The 19,286-nt window shown below is 41.8% G+C and overlaps 1 protein-coding gene across 4 annotated transcripts in view; it reads right to left on the bottom strand.

Annotated features, from left to right (window-relative positions):
• Positions 1 to 18,477, bottom strand: part of pcdh19 (protocadherin 19) — a 74,423-nt gene extending 55,946 nt beyond the window's left edge. The window contains exons 1-2 of one of the 4 annotated variants that reach the window (XM_061787142.1): positions 15,700 to 18,477; positions 13,240 to 13,354 (exon numbers count right to left, since the gene is read on the bottom strand). In XM_061787142.1, coding sequence (XP_061643126.1) covers positions 13,240 to 13,354; positions 15,700 to 17,831 — 2,247 coding nt within the window. In that variant the 5' untranslated portion in view covers positions 17,832 to 18,477. Of the gene's footprint in view, positions 1 to 13,026; positions 13,373 to 15,699 lie in introns of all 4 variants that reach the window. The other 3 variants (XM_061787140.1, XM_061787141.1, XM_061787139.1) reach the window with 3 other exon arrangements.
• Between the last annotated feature and the right edge of the window lie 809 nt (positions 18,478 to 19,286).

Genomic DNA, 19,286 nt, shown 5'->3' on the forward strand with positions numbered 1-19,286 from the left:
AACACAGTAAATATCTGTTATTTATGAGTGTGTAAGTGTTTTTACTATTATAATTTGTTTTATCTTTTAAAAGGTTAAATTTGGGAAAGTAATCTCTGCTTGCAACTAAACTGTTTCTACCAAGCCGCACAGTTCATTTTGGTTTGCCCTTTTCCGAGCGAGATTTTGTAGACAACAGTAGGACGTGCAACTGAAGTAAACACATTTTTAATACCACTAAACAGGATACACGGTATAAAGAATATATAGAGTAGAAGGAAATTATGGCCGTATAACTGCTAGTGAATTAATATTAATTATAAATTATACACTTTTAATGTGTCATTGTGAAAGTGTGACAGTGTTGGACGACTGACGTGTGTTGAATGTTTTATTTTTCTTAGCCTTTTTTTAAGACAGTCAGCCATTTTTAAATGCTAATGTTAGCTTGCAGCTGAGCGGTTCAGTACATGTCGGTTTACCAACGTACGTTTTTTTTTATTAGGCAACACCAGGATTTGTAAATGTGTAATACCTGTGACCCTGAACGCGCTAAGGCGTATAGAAAATGGATGGATGGATCTTCATCAATCTTCATGAAAGCAGTTAAATAAATTACCATACTAAATGCATTTGTATTACAACTGGTACCAAAAGGAAAGCATACCGAAAGGTGAGGCATTATTTTTTTCTATTTTTTAACTATTTTCAGTGCAGAAAAATTATGCAAAACGGTAAGAGCTCTTGAACACTGCTCTGTGGTGACCTTCCTGCTTTGGTCACCAAAGAAATCATCAATTTACATTATTCAAGCCCAGAGATTATAAATGGAGGCTTTTTCTCTAAGGAGCACAAGACCTTCCGTTCTACCTTTCTGACTGGAACAGTGAGCAGCTCTCAGGTGGAACTAAAGCAGTTAGCGTGGAAAAAAGATGACGAAGCTGCCATAGCGAGGCTAAGTGCTTTTCTTTTGTTCATAAAGTTGGCTGTAAAGTTGGGTGCGCGTCAAACGTCAGGCATGAGGGGAAAGTCAAAACGCGGCGGCCCATTGTGCGCCACGGCCTGAATATTATTTCCTAATGCCGAAAGTGAGCAGCGGGAGGAGGCGTCGTCATTTTTAATTCCGAAGCAACGGAGTCATAAATATTATCATTAGTGGTGTTTTCATCCTTTGTGTCCTGAGCCCGGGAAGACACGATATCATCTATTCCAGGCACACATTCCTGTCTTATAAACTTGACCTGGCATTACTCGGGCAAAGAAATGGATTCTCATCCCTCTTCAAGCCGCCATTTGGTGTAAATAATACGCCTCGGCCCTTTTCTAGAAACCTACAGTATAATCCCAGGAACACTAGCCCGGGCAGAAACCTGCATCTCTGCGTGTGAATGCAAAAATGCAAAATACTCTTTAATGGAAAGGTGAGATTTTCAAACAACAAATCCCCGACATCAAACATCAGCAAAATTCACTCCCAGAGCCTTCATTGTGCTGCTTGATTCGTAATGTCATCTCGCAGCTCCTCCGCTTTATGTCAAACTCAATCACACCAACTGCTCTGAGATTTGCACACATCATGAATGAGAATAGGAGCTAAACACACGAAGCCGGAGACATAAAGGAAGGGGATAACAGGGGTAACGGTGGGGGGTATGGGAGAAAAAAAATGGCAGCCACACAGGGCCGGGGGAATGTGAGGCCTCCACACTCGGTCATAGCCCATTAAGCTGACTGGTTGCAAGTGCTGTAGCTCATTACATGCTCTACCTCTGTTGTGTGGCTGCACAATGCACAATTACGCCACCCCGCTGCTCTGCTGGCCATGCCGCCCTGCGCCTCTGAGTCAGCTGATTTCTGCCACCACTACTGCAAAAAACTCTATATATTAGTCCCTGCAAGTTTGTATCTTGAAACAAAAGCGCCATTTGAATGTTCTCAAATGAAATGAACGGCCTTTGTACCACTGGGCCAAGAAAACAACAACAATGCAGCAATTGCATGTGTCTGTTCACTATTTCGGTGCTGCTCTTTTAACACCTTCTCACTTTTAAAAAGCATGGGACAATAGAATGATTCAAGCTAATTCTAGTTGCTATAGCTCTATAGTACAGTGGTACCTTGACTTAGGAGTGCTCCAATTTCTGAGTTTTTCAAGTTACAAGGTTGTCGCTTAGTCACTTTTTTGCTTTGCATTACAAAACAAAAATTGAAGTACAAGCTCGTTACATATACTGTGTTAAGTGAAAAAAAATTACAAGAGTAATTAAGGCACTGTAATCGCAGTCACTGATGCACGTTCAGCCGTTTATCGAACGGGATGAATGACCAAACACACAAATACAAAATGAGAATACTCGCAAGGAGCTGGCCAACCCGACTCCAGCTCCTGATGTCACTTAGTAGGCCAAACCCCTTAAAAGCACACATTCAACACATAAATAGTACAGTATGTACAGTAATTGCACTTTAAATTCTCTTTTATTGTTTTATGTGTTCATATTTATATATATTTTTATAGTTTTATATTTTACAAGACTGCCATTTTTCTTCATTAAAAGCATGTAACAAAACAAAAACAAAAACATTGTTTGGGGTAGGCTGGATATTAATTTCAATCGGGTAATTTGATTTGATGCACAAATATATTCACTTACGATCTTGGTGACGAAAAAAATTAACTTGTAAATCAAGGTACCAATGTACATCCAAATATAGTGGCAGTAGCGTGGCAAAGCGCAGCAGCATAACTGCAATGCAGTGGGGGGGTTTTCTACCCTCTCTGGAAAATTGTTTGACAAGTCTTCCTACTTATTATTCTACAATAATGCATGCAGAAGTTGGCATTTAATCTGATGGGTGAAATGCTAACAAACATCCTCCCGCAACCTCCTTGTTTTAGGCCTCCACTAAAAGGTCACCCTTCCCTGGTGTTAGAGCTGGCTGCTCGAGGAAATTTCCATTCACAGTGAGCATTAAATAAATATGTCTGTGCCTCTATGTTGTGATAAAAAAAAGACGATACAACAGTTTCACAAAATGAAATATAGCAACAACAAAACATGAACTTGCCAGGCGCTATTTGCCATCCTAACGCCATTCATCATTCTCCATGAACCAAGTAGCCAGAAAACACAAATTGGCACTTTCTTAAAATGTTTATATAGAACAATCAATGTTAACTGTCTAACCTTTGCATTATGCTTTGTATAACATATATAGCTTTTCATAGGCCAATGATGATGTAATATTTCTAAAATTACTTTATTAAATTTCTGGTTATTGGCTGGGATAAATCAAATGCCTTTACTGCCCTCCATTTCAAAATTACCAAAACAGTTCCCAAACATGGTCAGAAATGTTACCAGAGTTATGGTTAGCAAACATCTCGCAAGAAAGTTGGTTACGGTACTAAAATCTACCAAGAATCCAACCAAAAGTTCCAAAAAATTTTACCAAAATGACTGACCCAAAACCTAACATATCTTTCACCTGAACTTATTTACCATATTTACATAAAAATGTTATCAAACGTTACTTAACATAGTAACCATAGATATTACAAAAAGTAACTAACTACCACTGTTACCAAAACGTTACCTTAAGTTAGTAACCAATGGTTAGTTGCACTTGTTACCAAAATGTTACCTAAAGTCAGTCACCAACAATGGCTGCTCACCCAATTAAGGGTTACATACACTGTTAGATGCCAATGATTAGATTTGCCAATCTGTCTTTAAATCCCTATTTGACATATAAGGCAGAGAGAGAGAGAGACACCCAGTTTATTTGGTGATATTGAAGGAGATTAATCCATCCATCCATCCATTCTCTTAACCGCTTGTCCACACTGGGGTCGCAGGTACTGTATGCTGGAGGCTATCACTGCTGAGTTGTATTGCAAAGACATTTCTCGCTTGGCTGTTGCAAATATTTGGTTTTGTGCTTTTAATATGCAGGCTGACCTTTTTCCCCCTATATGAATGTAGGCTATTCTCAGGGGCTACACCAAGTCCCATTACTAGAAGATGAGCTATTTCTTCTCCCATCATATCCTCCTAGTAATGCTGATCATTATGCGCTTGACGGTAAATATTTGAATATTCATGTGCTCTTTTGGGACTTGAAACAGTCAGATGATTTCAATGAAAGGAAACACAATGTAGCATATTTATGTCTGAGAGTTTAATTTGAGAAATTAAAAGCGGGAGTGGGGCAGGTGAAAAAAACGCCAAAGGATGTTCATTTAAATGGGTAATTACGCCCATGCAGCATTGCTTGCAGGGCTTAACAAGGTGCGTCATGATGTCCTGTTCCCCAGTGATAAACATCATCACTACGTCCATTTCCTTCACTCCATTTAACCTCCAAATTACATGTGGACCAATCAACCTTGGTCCGAAGTTTTTGTAGCCTTATGAAGTCTTTAGAGCGATTTATGCAGCTGTGTGACTGAATCCTACTCCCGTTTTTGTGATTTATATTACAAAACATTTCCACATTTCCTCCTTTTCAGTGGTTTTGAACAAAGCTGGATAAATAGTAGTTGTAGTAGTAAATGGTAACCACTTTGTCTCTGCTGAATAAAATATATCACATACAGTGTAAAATGGCGGCACCGTGGGCGACTGGTTAGAGCATCAGCCTCACAGTTCTGAGGACCGGGGTTCAATCCCCGGCCTCGCCTGTGTGGAGTTTACATGTTCTCCCCGTGCCTGCGTGGGTTTTCTCCGGACACTCCGGTTTCCTCCCACATCCCAAAAACATGCATGAATTGGAGACTCTAAATTGCCCGTAGGTGTAAATGTGAGTGCGATTGGCTGGCAACCAGTTCAGGGTGTACCCCGCCTCCTGCCCGATGATAGCTGGGATAGGCTCCAGAATGCCCGCGACCCTAGAGAGGAGAAGCGGCTCAGAAAATGGATGGATGGATACAGTGTAAAATCCACTGACACCACTATCTTCACTTAATGCCACATCTGTGTTGTGTGATACACTCAAGTAATATTTAGTGCCACAGTACGAAATAATCTGTTCTAAAATTTGAAATGGGACATTGTAAATGGTAGTGTGATGAAAAGAAAATTATGCTTCCTCATCTGAAGGTTTTATAGGAAGAAAAATAAATACAGTAGCACTCAATAGGGCGCAGACCTTTACTAAGGTCAAACAGTCATGAACTGAATCAGCAACAACAAGGATGGATGGATGGATTGATGCATAGATAGATCGATCGATCGATTGTTTCAGTTACCATAGTTTTAAATGTTACCAGAAAAGGTAGTTACTAAAGTTACTAACAGTTAACAAAAACTTACCAAAAATACTAACAGTTTAGTTGCCAAATGTTGATTGTTTAGATACCAAAGTACAACCCCAATTCCAATGAAGTTGGAACGTTGTGTTAAAAATAAATACAGAATAGAAACAGAATACAATGATTTGCAAATCATGTTCAACCTATATTTAATTGAATACACTACAAAGACAAGATGTTTAATGTTCAAACTGATAAACTTTATTGTTTTTAGAAAATAATCATTAACTTAGAATTTTATGGCTGCAACACATTCCAAAAAAGCTGGGACAGGTGGCAAAAAAGACTGAGAAAGTTGAGGAATGCTTATCAAACACCTGTTTGGAACATCCCACAGGTGAACAGGCTAATTGGGAACAGGTGGGTGCCATGATTGGGTATAAAAGGAGCTTCCCTGAATTGTCATTATTCACAAGCAAAGATGGGGCGAGGTTCACCTCTTTGTGAACAAGTGCGTAAGAAAATAGTCAAACAGTTTGAAGCACAATGTTCCTCAACGTACAATTGCAAGGAATTTAGGGATTTCATCATCTACGGTCCATAATATCATCAAAAGGTTCAGAGATTCTGGAGAAATCACTGCATGTTAGCGGCAAGGCCGAAAACCAACATTGAATGCCTGTGAACTTCGATCCCTTAGGCGGGACTGCATCAAAAACCGACATCAATGTGTAAAGGATATGACCACATGGGCTCAGGAAAACTTCAGAAAACCAATGTCAGTTAATACAGTTCGCCGCTACATCCGTAAGTGCAACTTGAAACTCTACTATGCAAAGCAAAAGCCATTTATCAACAACACCCAGAAACGCCGCCGGCTTCTCTGGGCCCGAGCTCGTCTAAGATGGACTGATGAAAAGTGGAAAACTGTTCTGTGGTCTGACGAGTCCACATTTCAAACTGTTTTTGGAAATTGTGGAAGTCGTATCCTCTGGGTTAAAGAGGAAAAGAACCATCCGGACTGTTATGGACGCAAAGTTCAAAAGCCAGCATCTGTGATGGTATGGGGCTGTGTTAGTGCCAATGGCATGGGTAATTTACACATCTGTGAAGGCACCATTAATGTTGAAAGGTAAATACAGGTTTTGGAGAAACATATGCTGCCATCCAAGCAACATCTTTTTCATGGACGCCCCTGCTCATTTCAGCAAGACAATGCCAAACCACATTCTGCATGTGTTACAACAGCGTGGCTTCGTACCAAAAGACTGCCTGCAGGCCAGACCTGTCTCCCATTGAAAATGTGTGGCGCATTATGAAGTGTAAAATAAGACAATGGAGACCCCAGACTGTTGAACAGCTGAAGCTGTACATCAAGCAAGAATGGGAAAGAATTCCACCTACAAAGCTTCAACAATTAGTGTCCTCAGTTCCCAAACGTTTATTGAATGTTGTTAAAAGAAAAGGTGATGTAACACAGTGGTAAACATGACCCTATCCCAGCTTTCTTAGGAACGTGTTGTAGCCATATAATTCTAAGTTAATGATTATTTGCTAAAAACAATAAAGTTTATCAGTTTGAACATTAAATATCTTGTCTTTGTGGTGTATTCAATTAAATATAGGTTGAACATGATTTGCAAATCATTCTATTCTGTTTTTTATTTGTTTAACACAACGTCCCAACTTCATTGGAATTGGGGTTGTAGTTACTCAATTTTTTCCCAAAAGGTACATGCCAAAATTTACCCAAAATTTACCAAATGTCAGTTTTTATAGTTATTTAACAAAAGTTAATCAACAAAAAAATACCAAATTACCAAAAGTTAGTTTACATCATCAACAAAACTGTAACCAAAGTTTAGTTGCCAAAAGTTGCCAAAAGTACGACAAAAAGATGGTTTAGATAGTTGTTACCAAACATTGTTACCAAAGGTCATATGCCAGACTTGACTCAAGATTAGATGCCAAAAGTAACCAATAATGGTACCAAAAAGTTTGCATAGCTTCCAAAAATGTTACCGAACATTAGGAAAATGTGACCATAGGTTAGTCACCAAAGTTAGAAGACCTTTCAAAATAGTTACCAAACACCAATACCAAATAGAAACCAAAGCTTAGATGTCAAGAGTTAACAAAGGTTAGATCCCAAGAGCAACCAACAATGGTACCAGTTTCCACTGCTTCCAAAAATGTTAACAAATATTACAAAAATGTGACAATAAGGTCATTATCATTGTAACCAAAAATGGTACCAAAAGTTACCAAACTCTAGATAGACTCATTTATTTGGCGGTATCAAAGGCGTTGGTTGAGTACTTTTAGCGTAACCCCGGGCACCAAACAAATAAACGTCAAAGGAAACTTACAATCTTCCTTGGTGGAGTTAATAAGTTTCAGGTTGTGGAAAGTCATGGAATTTGTATCAACAGATCCATCTCCCCAGTTTTTTGTGCCCTCAGCGCTGCATGTCATGTGCACATTAAGAAGAAATATCTTGGCATGTGGACTTTTTTTGAGTGACCCCGCCGCCTGTGACTTTTAACCCTCGCCAAAGTCCACGTGAGGGGCGGCACCCCGGGTGGGCTTCGACTGTGGATGCGGCGGAACAGTAAAATTAGCAGCGTGTGTGTGTGTGTGTGTTCCCATTTGTACGTGTGGAACGACAGCCAAAGTCATTTCCAAAGGGAACTAAGTACGAAGCCTTGAAATGTATATGAAAATTAGAAAAGTAAGACAACCATCCTGTCAAGTTCATGGGGTGAGAAAAATGTTATTTTGCTAATTATCTCGACAAGCTAACAAAGCCACTGCATTTTAAAAACTCATGTCATTAATATTTTACAAAAGGGTCTTATTTCAATGTACAGTTGGGTAATGCTTAAATCGATTTGAAGCACTTCTGAGATCAACCATATATTTTGAATAACACTGCTCTAAAGTACTGTATAACGCTCACAGCGATAAAAGCAACATTTACGTCTAACCGTATATGAAACACAATAATATTAACTACAGAAGCATTAAAAGGCCACTTTAAACACAGGATCACTATGATGTCTGATTATTGACTATGCCGCTCCTCCCTGAGTCAGCCTCTTGGATTGAAATGATAATGTCACAGCTCACGTTTCAAATAAATGAGACAATTCATAGGAGATGTTTTGTGTCTGTGCATGTGTATTCATCACGAGTATATAAGGCCACCTGCAACAATGTTAATGACAGCAACACGTCTGCCTCTCGCTCGATATTATGTTTGGCTGTTGCCATGCATCCCGGTGTGATGCTGAGAATCTGCTAATGTTATGTAGGCACCAGATTTGGTAAATTAATGAATGCCACAATACATAAGGCAGGTAAACCATGTGATTTATCCCAGTCAACAGCCGAAGAAAATAACAACAAAAATGTATATATTTATGATGATGAAGGTTGCTAAATAGAACGAGTCATGTAACGAATTGTAATAGTTCTGGAGTTAAATTAATTATTTTCTGTGTGATCTTTGATTTCCAGGATGCATTTTTTCTCTTTGACACTGTTTAAAAATATATGTAGTAATTAATAAATACAATGTCCCTCATTATGTTTTAATTTCAATAATGACCGTCATATTTAAAATAATGCTGTGCCTGTATAGATTTTTCTTCATATACATTCAGCACAAATATAGTTGTTGTTTTTGTTTTCTTTGCCACGTACGCCGTCTTCTTCAAGCATTCCAAACGCATGCATGTTAGGTTTATTGAAGACTCCAAATTGTTCATAGGTGGGAATGTGAATGTGAACTGTCATTTGTTGTTAAAAAGTGAAATTTTTTGCCTATTGGCTGAGAGGAATCACATGGTTCACACGGTTCTTGAAACGTGTCTATTTCAGCTGCAGTGAGCAAATGTCTTATATTACTTATCAAAGTGTGGTTTACCTACTAATTGTATAATTCAATATGACATATCTGGAATAAAATAGGAGGGAATGCAACTTGGATGAAACGGTGCAGTGACTGAGACTTGTATTGACTATCAGTCGGCTGGAGAAGTCCTACTTTCTGCTTCATTTGTCATCTTCTTTCATTAATTACCAGAATTATATGGGAGGGCGGGGAGGGGGAACACCTGGCTGAGATGAATCAATACATTTAGAATAACTTATCTTCCCACTACGTGCTAATTATCTGGAATCACAGGTGCGAAAGCCTCCTAACATATTCAAAAACACATTGTAGCCAAAGGCCATTCTTTGACTGTATAATTGTCTTTCCGAGCAAGTGATACACTTTAATTAAGTCATGGAAGACATCTCTATGGTCCTGTGATCACGCATATCCTCATATAGCTCTAACAAACATCTTGCAGCTGAAGTGCTTCAAAACAATGGACAAGCGGGGATGTAGAGGGAGGTATATACTACTCTGACAAGGGAGAATACAATATACACAACTGCAGATATAAGGCCTTTGGGGAGACCTGTCACTGTTATCATGACCTGGTCTGCTGTTTGAGTACAGGATGTGTATTTCTGAAGCAGGAAATGCTTTGTCACCAGCTGCTCTGCCATGAGCAAGATTTGCATTGGCTCACATCAGCAACCAATATAGTCAAAGTGCATTGATTGTCAGCATAATCACAACAAATGCTAGTAGCCTCGTAGCCACGTAGGAAATGATCAAAAGGACATGATTGGAAAATAAATAGATACATTCTTGTGACATTGTGTAAAAAAAGAAAACATTATTCCAATCCTTTACAATATTTTTCACAGCATTTACTTTTTTAAATTTAAATCATTAAATTTTTTTAATTAAATACATAATTGTTTTTTATTATTTACCTTTAATTCACAAAAAGTTAACAAAATGTTGTCAAACGTTAGCTTGCAAAATGTTACTGACTGTTCATTACTAGTTACTAAAAATGGGTTATTTCAAAAAATTTCAACATACCTGTAGGTGAGTTAACAAAAGCTTGCCATTTTTTAAATAAATAAGATTTCAGTTACCGTAGTTTTCAAAAATGTTACAAAACATTAACAAATGTACCACAAGTTATTTACAATAGTTACCAAAAATGTCATCAAAAGTTAGTTCACAAAAAGTTTCCAAAAAAGTTAATATTATCAGTTTCCAAAAATGTTGCTGGAAGCTATCAAAATGTCAACATTGGTTAGTTAACAAAACATTGCCAAAATAAACTACTAAACGTCAGTTATCCTAGCTGCCAAAAATATTCCAAAACATTTAGCTAGTTACTGAAATGATTTAATGTTAGCTACCATCAATTCAAAAAATGCCAATTACCAAAATGTTAGCACAAGTTTGTTGACAAAAGGTATCCCTTTTTTTAACCAAATTTCATTTACCATATTTCCCAAAATTTACAAAAAGTTGGCAAAATGTACCATGAGTTAGTTACCACAGTTTCCAAAAATGTTGCCCAATGTTACCAAAATGTTAGCATGAGTTAGTTAACAATTGGTTGGCAAAAAAAACAATAAAACTCCTTTGAACAGGGTGAATGAATCAACATAAGCGAAAGCACCTATCCTAATCATAGAGAAGGGTCCAAAGGTCAAGGGCAGACTCAAGTGGTTTCCAGTTTAAGTTGTCTCCTTATCAGTTATGAGACATTTCAACCCTGTTTGCTAGCGCTACATGGAGCGCTGTCATTTTACCCACAGCATTTCTTATTTAAGCGCGACATTTGTGTGCGTTGCGGGACTTCTGTCGACGGCAGATGTCACGACGGGAAGCAGAAAAACAACAGCAACTGTGCCGTCGAGGTAAACGCGTCGGAGGTTAAAGCGCAGTCTCGTTCGCATCTCCAGACACGGGGGCTGGCTAGCTCAAAGAGATGCTTGTCAACTTCAAGAGAAGTGGCTGGCGATGGAGCCTGCGTGCTAAGCAGGCCTGGCCTCTATCAAGCCAATCAAGTGGCTCTAAGACAACATTGGCCTCGACACCTGGCACTGGCACTCATTCAGTCTTCACTCCTTTCTCGCATCTCTGTTTGCCCCTCGCAAGGCTCCACCAAGGCGGCTCAGAGCTTTGCATATAAGATTATCGGAATCAATCGAACCTAATTTGTCTAACTCTTTACTTTTTCATTAGCCCAGGCAAATCAAGGCCTGGCTAATCCGGCAGCAAATGTGCTTTTATTGGATGATTAAGACACAGACGAAGGATGCTTCAGGAGCTAGTGCGAAAGTCAAACTAGGCTGATGTGTTTTTTTTGGATGAAGATTGGAGTTGCTGTCCGTTGAATACCATTTAGAACAGCATTTCCAAAACCTTTGTTGAGCTAAGTCGCATATTTTATATTCGAAAAATCTCACGGCACACTAACAAACAAAACTTTTGCAAAAAGTACTGTACGCGTGCCAACATAATAGCTATCTTGTCTCACTTTTCTTAGAAATGTACTTACTCATGAAATCTGGGCCTGTTAAATTGAACACAAAGCTATCATTCTGTTGTATGAATGGCAAACGGTAGATATACAAATTAATTGTACCTTCTGCCTTCCAGTGGAAGAGCATTTCATTGTTCTGCCTGTCACTGTATGTCGCTAGCATAGATAGATAAACCATCCCCAAACATCACTTCTTATTCCCTATCTTACTCACACACTGCCTCTGAACCAACTCATAGAGACTCAGTAAATCAGCATGCCTGTAAGTAGGTCTCATTGACCTCTCTGCATCCACGGGTGCCTGAATATCTCTGGATTGTCTGCTCAATACATCAATATCCATCTTGTGTTTCCTGTTGTAAGACTCCCAACACCCCACCTTCCTTTCCATGAATGTCAAAGAGAAATTGGAGTCATCAATTACTTCTGTCTGATAGGGTGTGTGGCCGCAGAACCTTTCCCGGTGCTGCATGTCGGAGTGAGCGTCACACAACCTCCTCCGCAAACAAAGCAAAAATGTATATTGCTGTCACTCACAAAACTGTTGACTGCTCTCGCAGGATTCAGGAGAAGTAGGTCATGACAACAGAGAGGTGTGGCTGTACAAGAAATCCAATTAAGCAGTTCATACATTGGAAACTGAAATACAGATCAGCTGGTCTGCATACGCTGTCAGCTGAAAAGGGCTTTCTCATCAGACCTCTGCTTTGCTGAAGCCGTGCATGCTTGTCAGGATAATTCAATGGCTGGCTGCACAGGGCAGCCATGCGGTCACACTGCACGCCTGCTTGGCCAAATGGACGGCAGGCAGGTAATTTAGGCAATGATTATTCTTTCCGCTAGCACCCGAAATTACACGTGATGGAGCTGATTAGCTGGATCAATATATCATTGCTCTGAGGGGTTCTTTTTTGCCACAAATGAAGCACAAAAATAAGAAGATGTAAGAAGAAGGGCAAATTATTCCTTCCATCAATTCTCCAGGTTGTGCTGGCAAAATGCTTTCAGTCTCTGGTCTACTTCAATATGTCTTGAAATGCTTTGAACATTTCACTCAGATATATTGACATGTCACACATGCCATTTCAAATAGCTTAACCTTCCATCAGTGACGGGCAGACATTTCACTGACAGCACCATCTTCATTGTGATGGAATGCTAAATATCACCACAACTTGAGATGTGTTGAAATGTGTCAAATAGCATCTTGCTATCCCAATCAGACCATCAACGGATATCAAACAGACCTTTCAGAGCCTTTGATTGATGAAGAAAGTCTTACAAAAACTTTGCTTTCAGGGTTTGTTCATCCAATATCGATCAGCTTTGCTCTCCTACTTCGTCGCCCGACATAGTCCAGAGCTACTGTGCACGGTTTCTCACCTCTGGCAGTGGCATGCCGTTGATGATGAGGTCTGGCTGCTGGTGGCCCTGCCCGGTGAAAGGGTGCTGATAGCCGTGGTTGGGTGCGGCATTGCGCGAGTTCTGGTTCTCCACGTTGAGGAAGGTGCTCTCAGAGCGCCTGCAGCCCAGCGGCAGGCTCTGCTGGTGGTAGTCGAAGTAGTTGAGCGAGGAGGTGAGTGACGAGCAACTCACCACGTTCATCTTGTCTGTCTCCTCAACATCGCGCGGCACCAGGCGGATGTCGTTCTTGCTCAGCTTCTTCTTCTTGCTTGACTTCTTCTGGTTGCCATAGGAGTACTCAGCCACCCTGCGCAAGTAGAAGAAACTGAACAGACTCAATAAAGCAGTGCTCTGTCTTGGCCTTTGTTTTGCACACAGTCAAAGCGCTCCCACCATCATGCCAACTAGGATAACGTTTGGGTCCATGGTTGCCAGACAAACAAATTGTCCAGGAGTGGCAAGGCCCACTTAAGGGACTCCCCACCCTGAGACAGCAAAGGAGTTGCCATTTCTTGTATGTTTGGATTTGCATGCTCAACACTGGACATGTCACAAACAGGCAGACAGTATGCAAACATGCCAAAAACCACAGATACAAATGACACTGGTTCAGCGCAGCACCACCGGTTTATGCAATCATATCCAAAGCACACAAACCACACTCTTTTGACTATCAAGCAAGCATACTAGCAATATTGAATATAGGCTGGTGGCTGGTGGGTACTGCAGATTCAAATTAATTTACCTCCTCTGTGTTTTCCACAAACTCTAAGAGAGCATTTTGACTGAAATAAGAGCAAATGAGCAGCATAACTTGTGCTATGTTTCATCAAAGGCTTCTCCGAGATTGGGAAATAGCAAATTCTTTTCACAGGCTTGGGGATTTTCGCAGGAAAACAGCTGCTATGTCCAAATGTCATTAGACAAAATTATTGTATGTGATTTTTCTTTTCTTTTCTTTGCGATACTGTAATGCCATTTATGTCATCACGGCGTGGAGCATATGGTTTATATTGTTCAAATGCGAGTTAGTCTTTTTCAGTTGCATGTGGAATATCTGTGTAACTGTTGTCCCCACTGGCCTCTGTTTCTTCACTAAAACACAGCTCTAATCCTCCCAACACGTCTACAATCATTCAGGCTAAGAAGCAGCATTGTTTTTGCCTTGCTTTCATTTTTCTCTCAGATTGCATCTTGAAAAGAGCTGCTGCCCTCATTCTAGCCCCCCCAGTCCCCTTGATTTAGCGAAAAGAAAATGGGCAGCCGCAAACAAAAGGCAGAACGTTTTCCGCCTTGTTTTCATTCATCATTTAGCATGCTGCCTTCAGCTGTACATTGCTTCAATATGCAAATCAGGGAGAGTGGATTGTTCTGAGTGAGACAGGCTGACTGAGAACAAGCAATCAATCGGAGATAACTGCTCCTCATAGTCAAGGTGGGGGACTGAGTAAGAAGGCCACATAACTCATCACTGCTGATTATAACACCCAGCAAGGGGGAGAGTGTCTTGCGTTTTGGAATCTATAGTTCATAATTGTTTCTACTTTGAACAAGATTTGTAACGGGGCAAGAGAAGGGACGATTTTAACCTGCAAAACCCTTTCCATTAAGATAATGCCGCAGGTGTAACCATCTACAGTAAATCTGGCTTCAGTTCAAAACGGTTTGGTTAATGTTAACCTCTTCAAAGCTGCTAGGAAGAGGGTTATATGCACTCAGCAGCCACAGCATTAGGTACGCTTGTACCGTCTAGTAAGCTCTAATACTGTACATAAGCATAGATAATAAACATTTATCGGAGTGTGTCAATCAAAACTGAGTATTATCAGCTTTGTAAAGACAGATGTTTTAATACGCCTCTTGTATTTAAATCACCATTATATTGTATGGGTGTACCTAATGTTGTTTCCAGAGAGTGTATTAAACCAGACAATGCACAGCAACAAGTAAAAGTAGTAATGTACCATTTTAGAATGATGATGGGCCAAAAAAACATCTAAACTTGCCTTCCAATAATACTTGAAGCAAAATATGATTATGGCTGCAGGTGAAGTCTCAAATCCAATCTATATGTAAATGCATAATGTTAATATGGCAACAGGGTTGATTGCAGATTGATGAACAAAAACGAAGCATTCGATGTGCAAATAAATAATAATGTGCCAATTCCCAGGAAATTTGTTAAAATTGCCGTTTGAGTGTTGTTTATTTGAGCTCATCGAGACCACGTTTGAAACTATTTGTGATTTGCTGTCCTGTCAAAGAAGGGAGCCAAATTAAATGTGGCTTAAACCTGACCAACTCCATGATCATAAAAGAGTACAGTTAAAAACAACCAATCAGCCATGGTTAAATAAGAAACGTCTTCGACTACCACCGAACTAGTGGGGCGTTAATTTACCAGAAACACACCCACAAATTTAACATGACACTCATTCTTAATGATGCAGTTGGTCACAAAGGAAAGATTACATCAGTCAATCACCAGCAACAATGCCCCTTAAATGGACTAATTTTATTTCAAAAGCAGCCTCAAACTAAACCAAAGGAGAAAAATCTGCAGGCCCAGAATGCAACACAGGGGATTGCAATACAAATACATACACACACACACACACACACACACACACACATACAAAAGTGGGTCAGTACCTGCAGTTGTAGGTCCGGATTTCCTTGTTATCCCTCTTGCACTTAACCGCCACAAAGATCATGGTGACAAAGAGGATGGCAGCGATGGAGCCCAGAGCGATGATGAAGATGAGGGACAGGTTGACGGCTCCAATGGATTCTTGAGCATTCAGGTCCGGCGACAGGTATACCACGATGTAGGCCGAGGCAGACAGCGAGGGCTTGCCGTGATCTCGGGCCACCACTGTGATCTCGTAGGTGGACTTGGCGTTCTCACTGAACATGCGGGTGGAGTGCACCTCCCCATTGACTTGGTCAATCTCAAAGAAGGCCCGGTCACCCTCGGAGATGGTGTAGGTAAGCCGGCCATTCTCGCCTTCGTCGTAGTCATCCGCCTTCACTCGGGTCACCATGTAGCCCGCGCCAGCATTCCTAGGGATTGACACCTCGGCGGTGCCGTTCACCAGAGGCGGGTTGGTCATTACAGGTGTGTTATCGTTGACGTCCAGCACCACGATTCGCACAGTGGCATTGCTCGACAATGAGGGATTGCCGTTGTCTCGGGCGAGAACTTTAAAGTCAAATGTCCTTGTGTACTCGTGGTCAAAGGACCTCATGGAGTAAATGCGGCCCGATGGATTGATGCTCACATACGTGTTAACGTCCATGTGCTTAATCTCACCAGGGACTATGGTGTATGACACCGTTCCATTCATGCCTAGGTCGGGATCTTCTGCCGAGACCGCCAGCAGGCATGAGCCGGGCAGGTTGTTCTCCATCACCATCTCCTGATAGTGCGGCTTGAGGAAGTGCGGCGGGTTGTCGTTCTCGTCCGCCACTTTGACCACCAGCGACTTGGTTGCGCGCAGGGGTGGGACGCCACTGTCCTCAGCCTGGATGGTCAGATTGTATGTGTCTTTCTGCTCGCGGTCCAGCCGACCGTCCACCAGGATGGTGGAGAAGCTCTCATACTCCTGCAGACGGAAGGGCACGTTGCCCTGCAGCCGGCACTGCACCTTGCCGTTGGCCCCCGCATCCTTGTCGGAGACACGCACCAGGGCAATGACGTACCCGCGCTGCGCGTTCTCGCTCACCTCCACCATCTCCGTGTTGAGAGAGAGCAGGCTGATGACAGGCGGGTTGTCGTTGGTGTCCATCACGTTCACGGTGACTTTGCAGTGTGCCGGTATGGAGTTGGGACCCAAATCTTTGGCCTGCACGTCGATCTCGTAGATCTGGGCAGTCTCGTAATCTAGAACGCCACTGACGGTGATGATACCCGTCCCGGGATCAATTTTGAACGCATCTCTCGTCTTCTCGGTGACGTAACTGTTAAAAGAGTACACCACCTCTCCGTTGGTGCCCTCATCGGGATCTGTTGCATTTAAATCTATGACTAGAGTGTTGATTGGGGAATTCTCCATGACATTAACAGTGTACACAGACTCGTCAAAAACAGGGTTGTTGTCATTTGAATCAATGACTTTGATGTTTAACTGAACCGCACCTATTTTTGGCGGGTCTCCTCCGTCCTCCGCGCTGATCTCATAAGTATAGTGGGACTGGGTCTCTCGGTCTAATGATTTTTGCACGACAAGCTCTGCAATTTTGGAGCCGTCCCCACGCGTTTTGATCTCCAGTCCGAAGAGCTCGTTGGGGGTAATGGAGTAGGACTGCACTCCGAAGACGCCCGAGTCTGGATCGCTTGCCCCCTCCAGGGGAAACCTGGTCCCGGGGGATGCGTTTTCCGAGATCTCGATGTCAATGTGGCTCGTCGGGAACCTAGGCGAGTTGTCGTTCAAATCCTCAATTTCAACTTTAATGACGCAGATCTCCATAGAGTTGGACATCACCTCCAGAGAAATAATGCACTTGGGGTTCTGGCGGCACACGATATCCCGGTCGATCTTCATTTGCGTGGTAAGAATCCCGGCCGGGCTGAGTTCCACCCAGCGCGGCTCCGAATTGGAGATGACCCGCAGGTAGGGCGGCTGTGGCGCGATTTGGAAGCCTTGTTTGAGCGCGTCCTTTGTCACGTTCCCTATCACAGAGCCGGGCTTCATCTCCTCGTTTATTCCATACTTGAGGTTAATGACAGCCTCTCCGCCGACCCAACACAAGAGCAGCAGCACAATTAAATGTATTAATTCCATTCTTCCCGACTTGTTGAGTTCGCCTTAAGAAAAGGTCTTGATTAACACGCGCGCTCACGTGCCTCCAAAAGCATGTCACGTAGAACAAAAATGATGAGACAAATGGTTTTGTGTGCATGCACATTTAACATCTATCGTATAGTCCTTCTTTCGGTGCGGAGAGGCGAGGGGTGACGGCGGGGCTATGCATCGCGCACGGTGTCAGGGGAGGCTGCAGTGATTTCACCGTGCACGTCTTCATCCAAGTGCCGCTGTGCTTGTCCTCACAGAGCAGAACTGTCTCACACGAGCAAAGTCCATAATTCGTCCGAAATGAAAGAAAAATCCAGTTAGTTGCAAGTCCCCAAAAATCAAATTGATATTTTTAAAATTCTCCCAAGTGATGATGCTCAAAAGTCCCTTGATTGCTGCATAGATTCTACTTCAATTCGAATTCCTTGCTCAAATATCTGAAAATAAACAGCTCAAGTCCGATTTTGGTCGCCTGCTAATGTTTCACACATTAAAGTCCAAGATCTGTTTTAATTCCAGCACATCTTTTCTCTTTAAGTCCCCTCCTCAAGACTTGCGGATGCCACGTTCCCCTGCGAAACACCAAATATCCACGTCATTAAAGAAATCCGTTACAAATGCACCCCCCACCCCACCCCACCCCCCCCCCCCCCAAAAAAAAAAAAAAAGAAAAAAGAAGAGAAAAACAGACGTAGGGCCGTAAATGCGAAGCGAGTGCAGTGCACAGCGGAGGACCCAGCAGCTCCTATCATCCCAAGTAAAAGAACTCCGACTCAAACATGCGCTCCTCTGGCTCCACTGACGCACACTGGCAGACGCCGCGTAGCGCCAGAGCCGCTGCGTGCGCTCAGTGCGTACGGACCTGCAGTATACCGCCCCCCACCTCGCCCATCCACTCCCCTCCTCAGCCAATCAGGGGTTACACAGCCGGGGCTGGAGTCGCTTGTGGGTGGAGCAAAAAAACAAAAAATAACATGCACGACTGCCAGCAGATATATACCTGCTCTTCTTCTCTACTTGCAATTACGACATGCATACTCCAGCATTGCATGCTTTAGCACTACAGCTATGGTGGTCCATCTCAAGGTAAAGAAAAGTAGACCCAATATTAATGACACCTGCACAGTGCCAAAAATTACAATAATAATGCTCAGTTTTTTGCCATCATGAGTTCATTTCCCACAAAATTTAGTGTAATATTGAGGTTCTTGTTTGCCGTAGTAGTTGTGATGCACCACTGCACTCTACAACCACAATAAAACACGTATTGTTAAAATGAATACTAAGGAATAATGAGTACATATATAGTGGTAAGATATTGCACTCCACATCTAAATGAGATTTGTACTTGCTATTACTTCTTTCTTCAGTCTAATGTTATATATTCTATTTTATATTTGTGTTTATTTTTTTACTAGAGAGAGAGAGAGAAACGGCATTTTA

The sequence above is a fragment of the Phyllopteryx taeniolatus genome, chromosome 10, assembly GCF_024500385.1.
Source record: "Phyllopteryx taeniolatus isolate TA_2022b chromosome 10, UOR_Ptae_1.2, whole genome shotgun sequence".
In the NCBI taxonomy this organism is placed as follows: domain Eukaryota; kingdom Metazoa; phylum Chordata; class Actinopteri; order Syngnathiformes; family Syngnathidae; genus Phyllopteryx; species Phyllopteryx taeniolatus.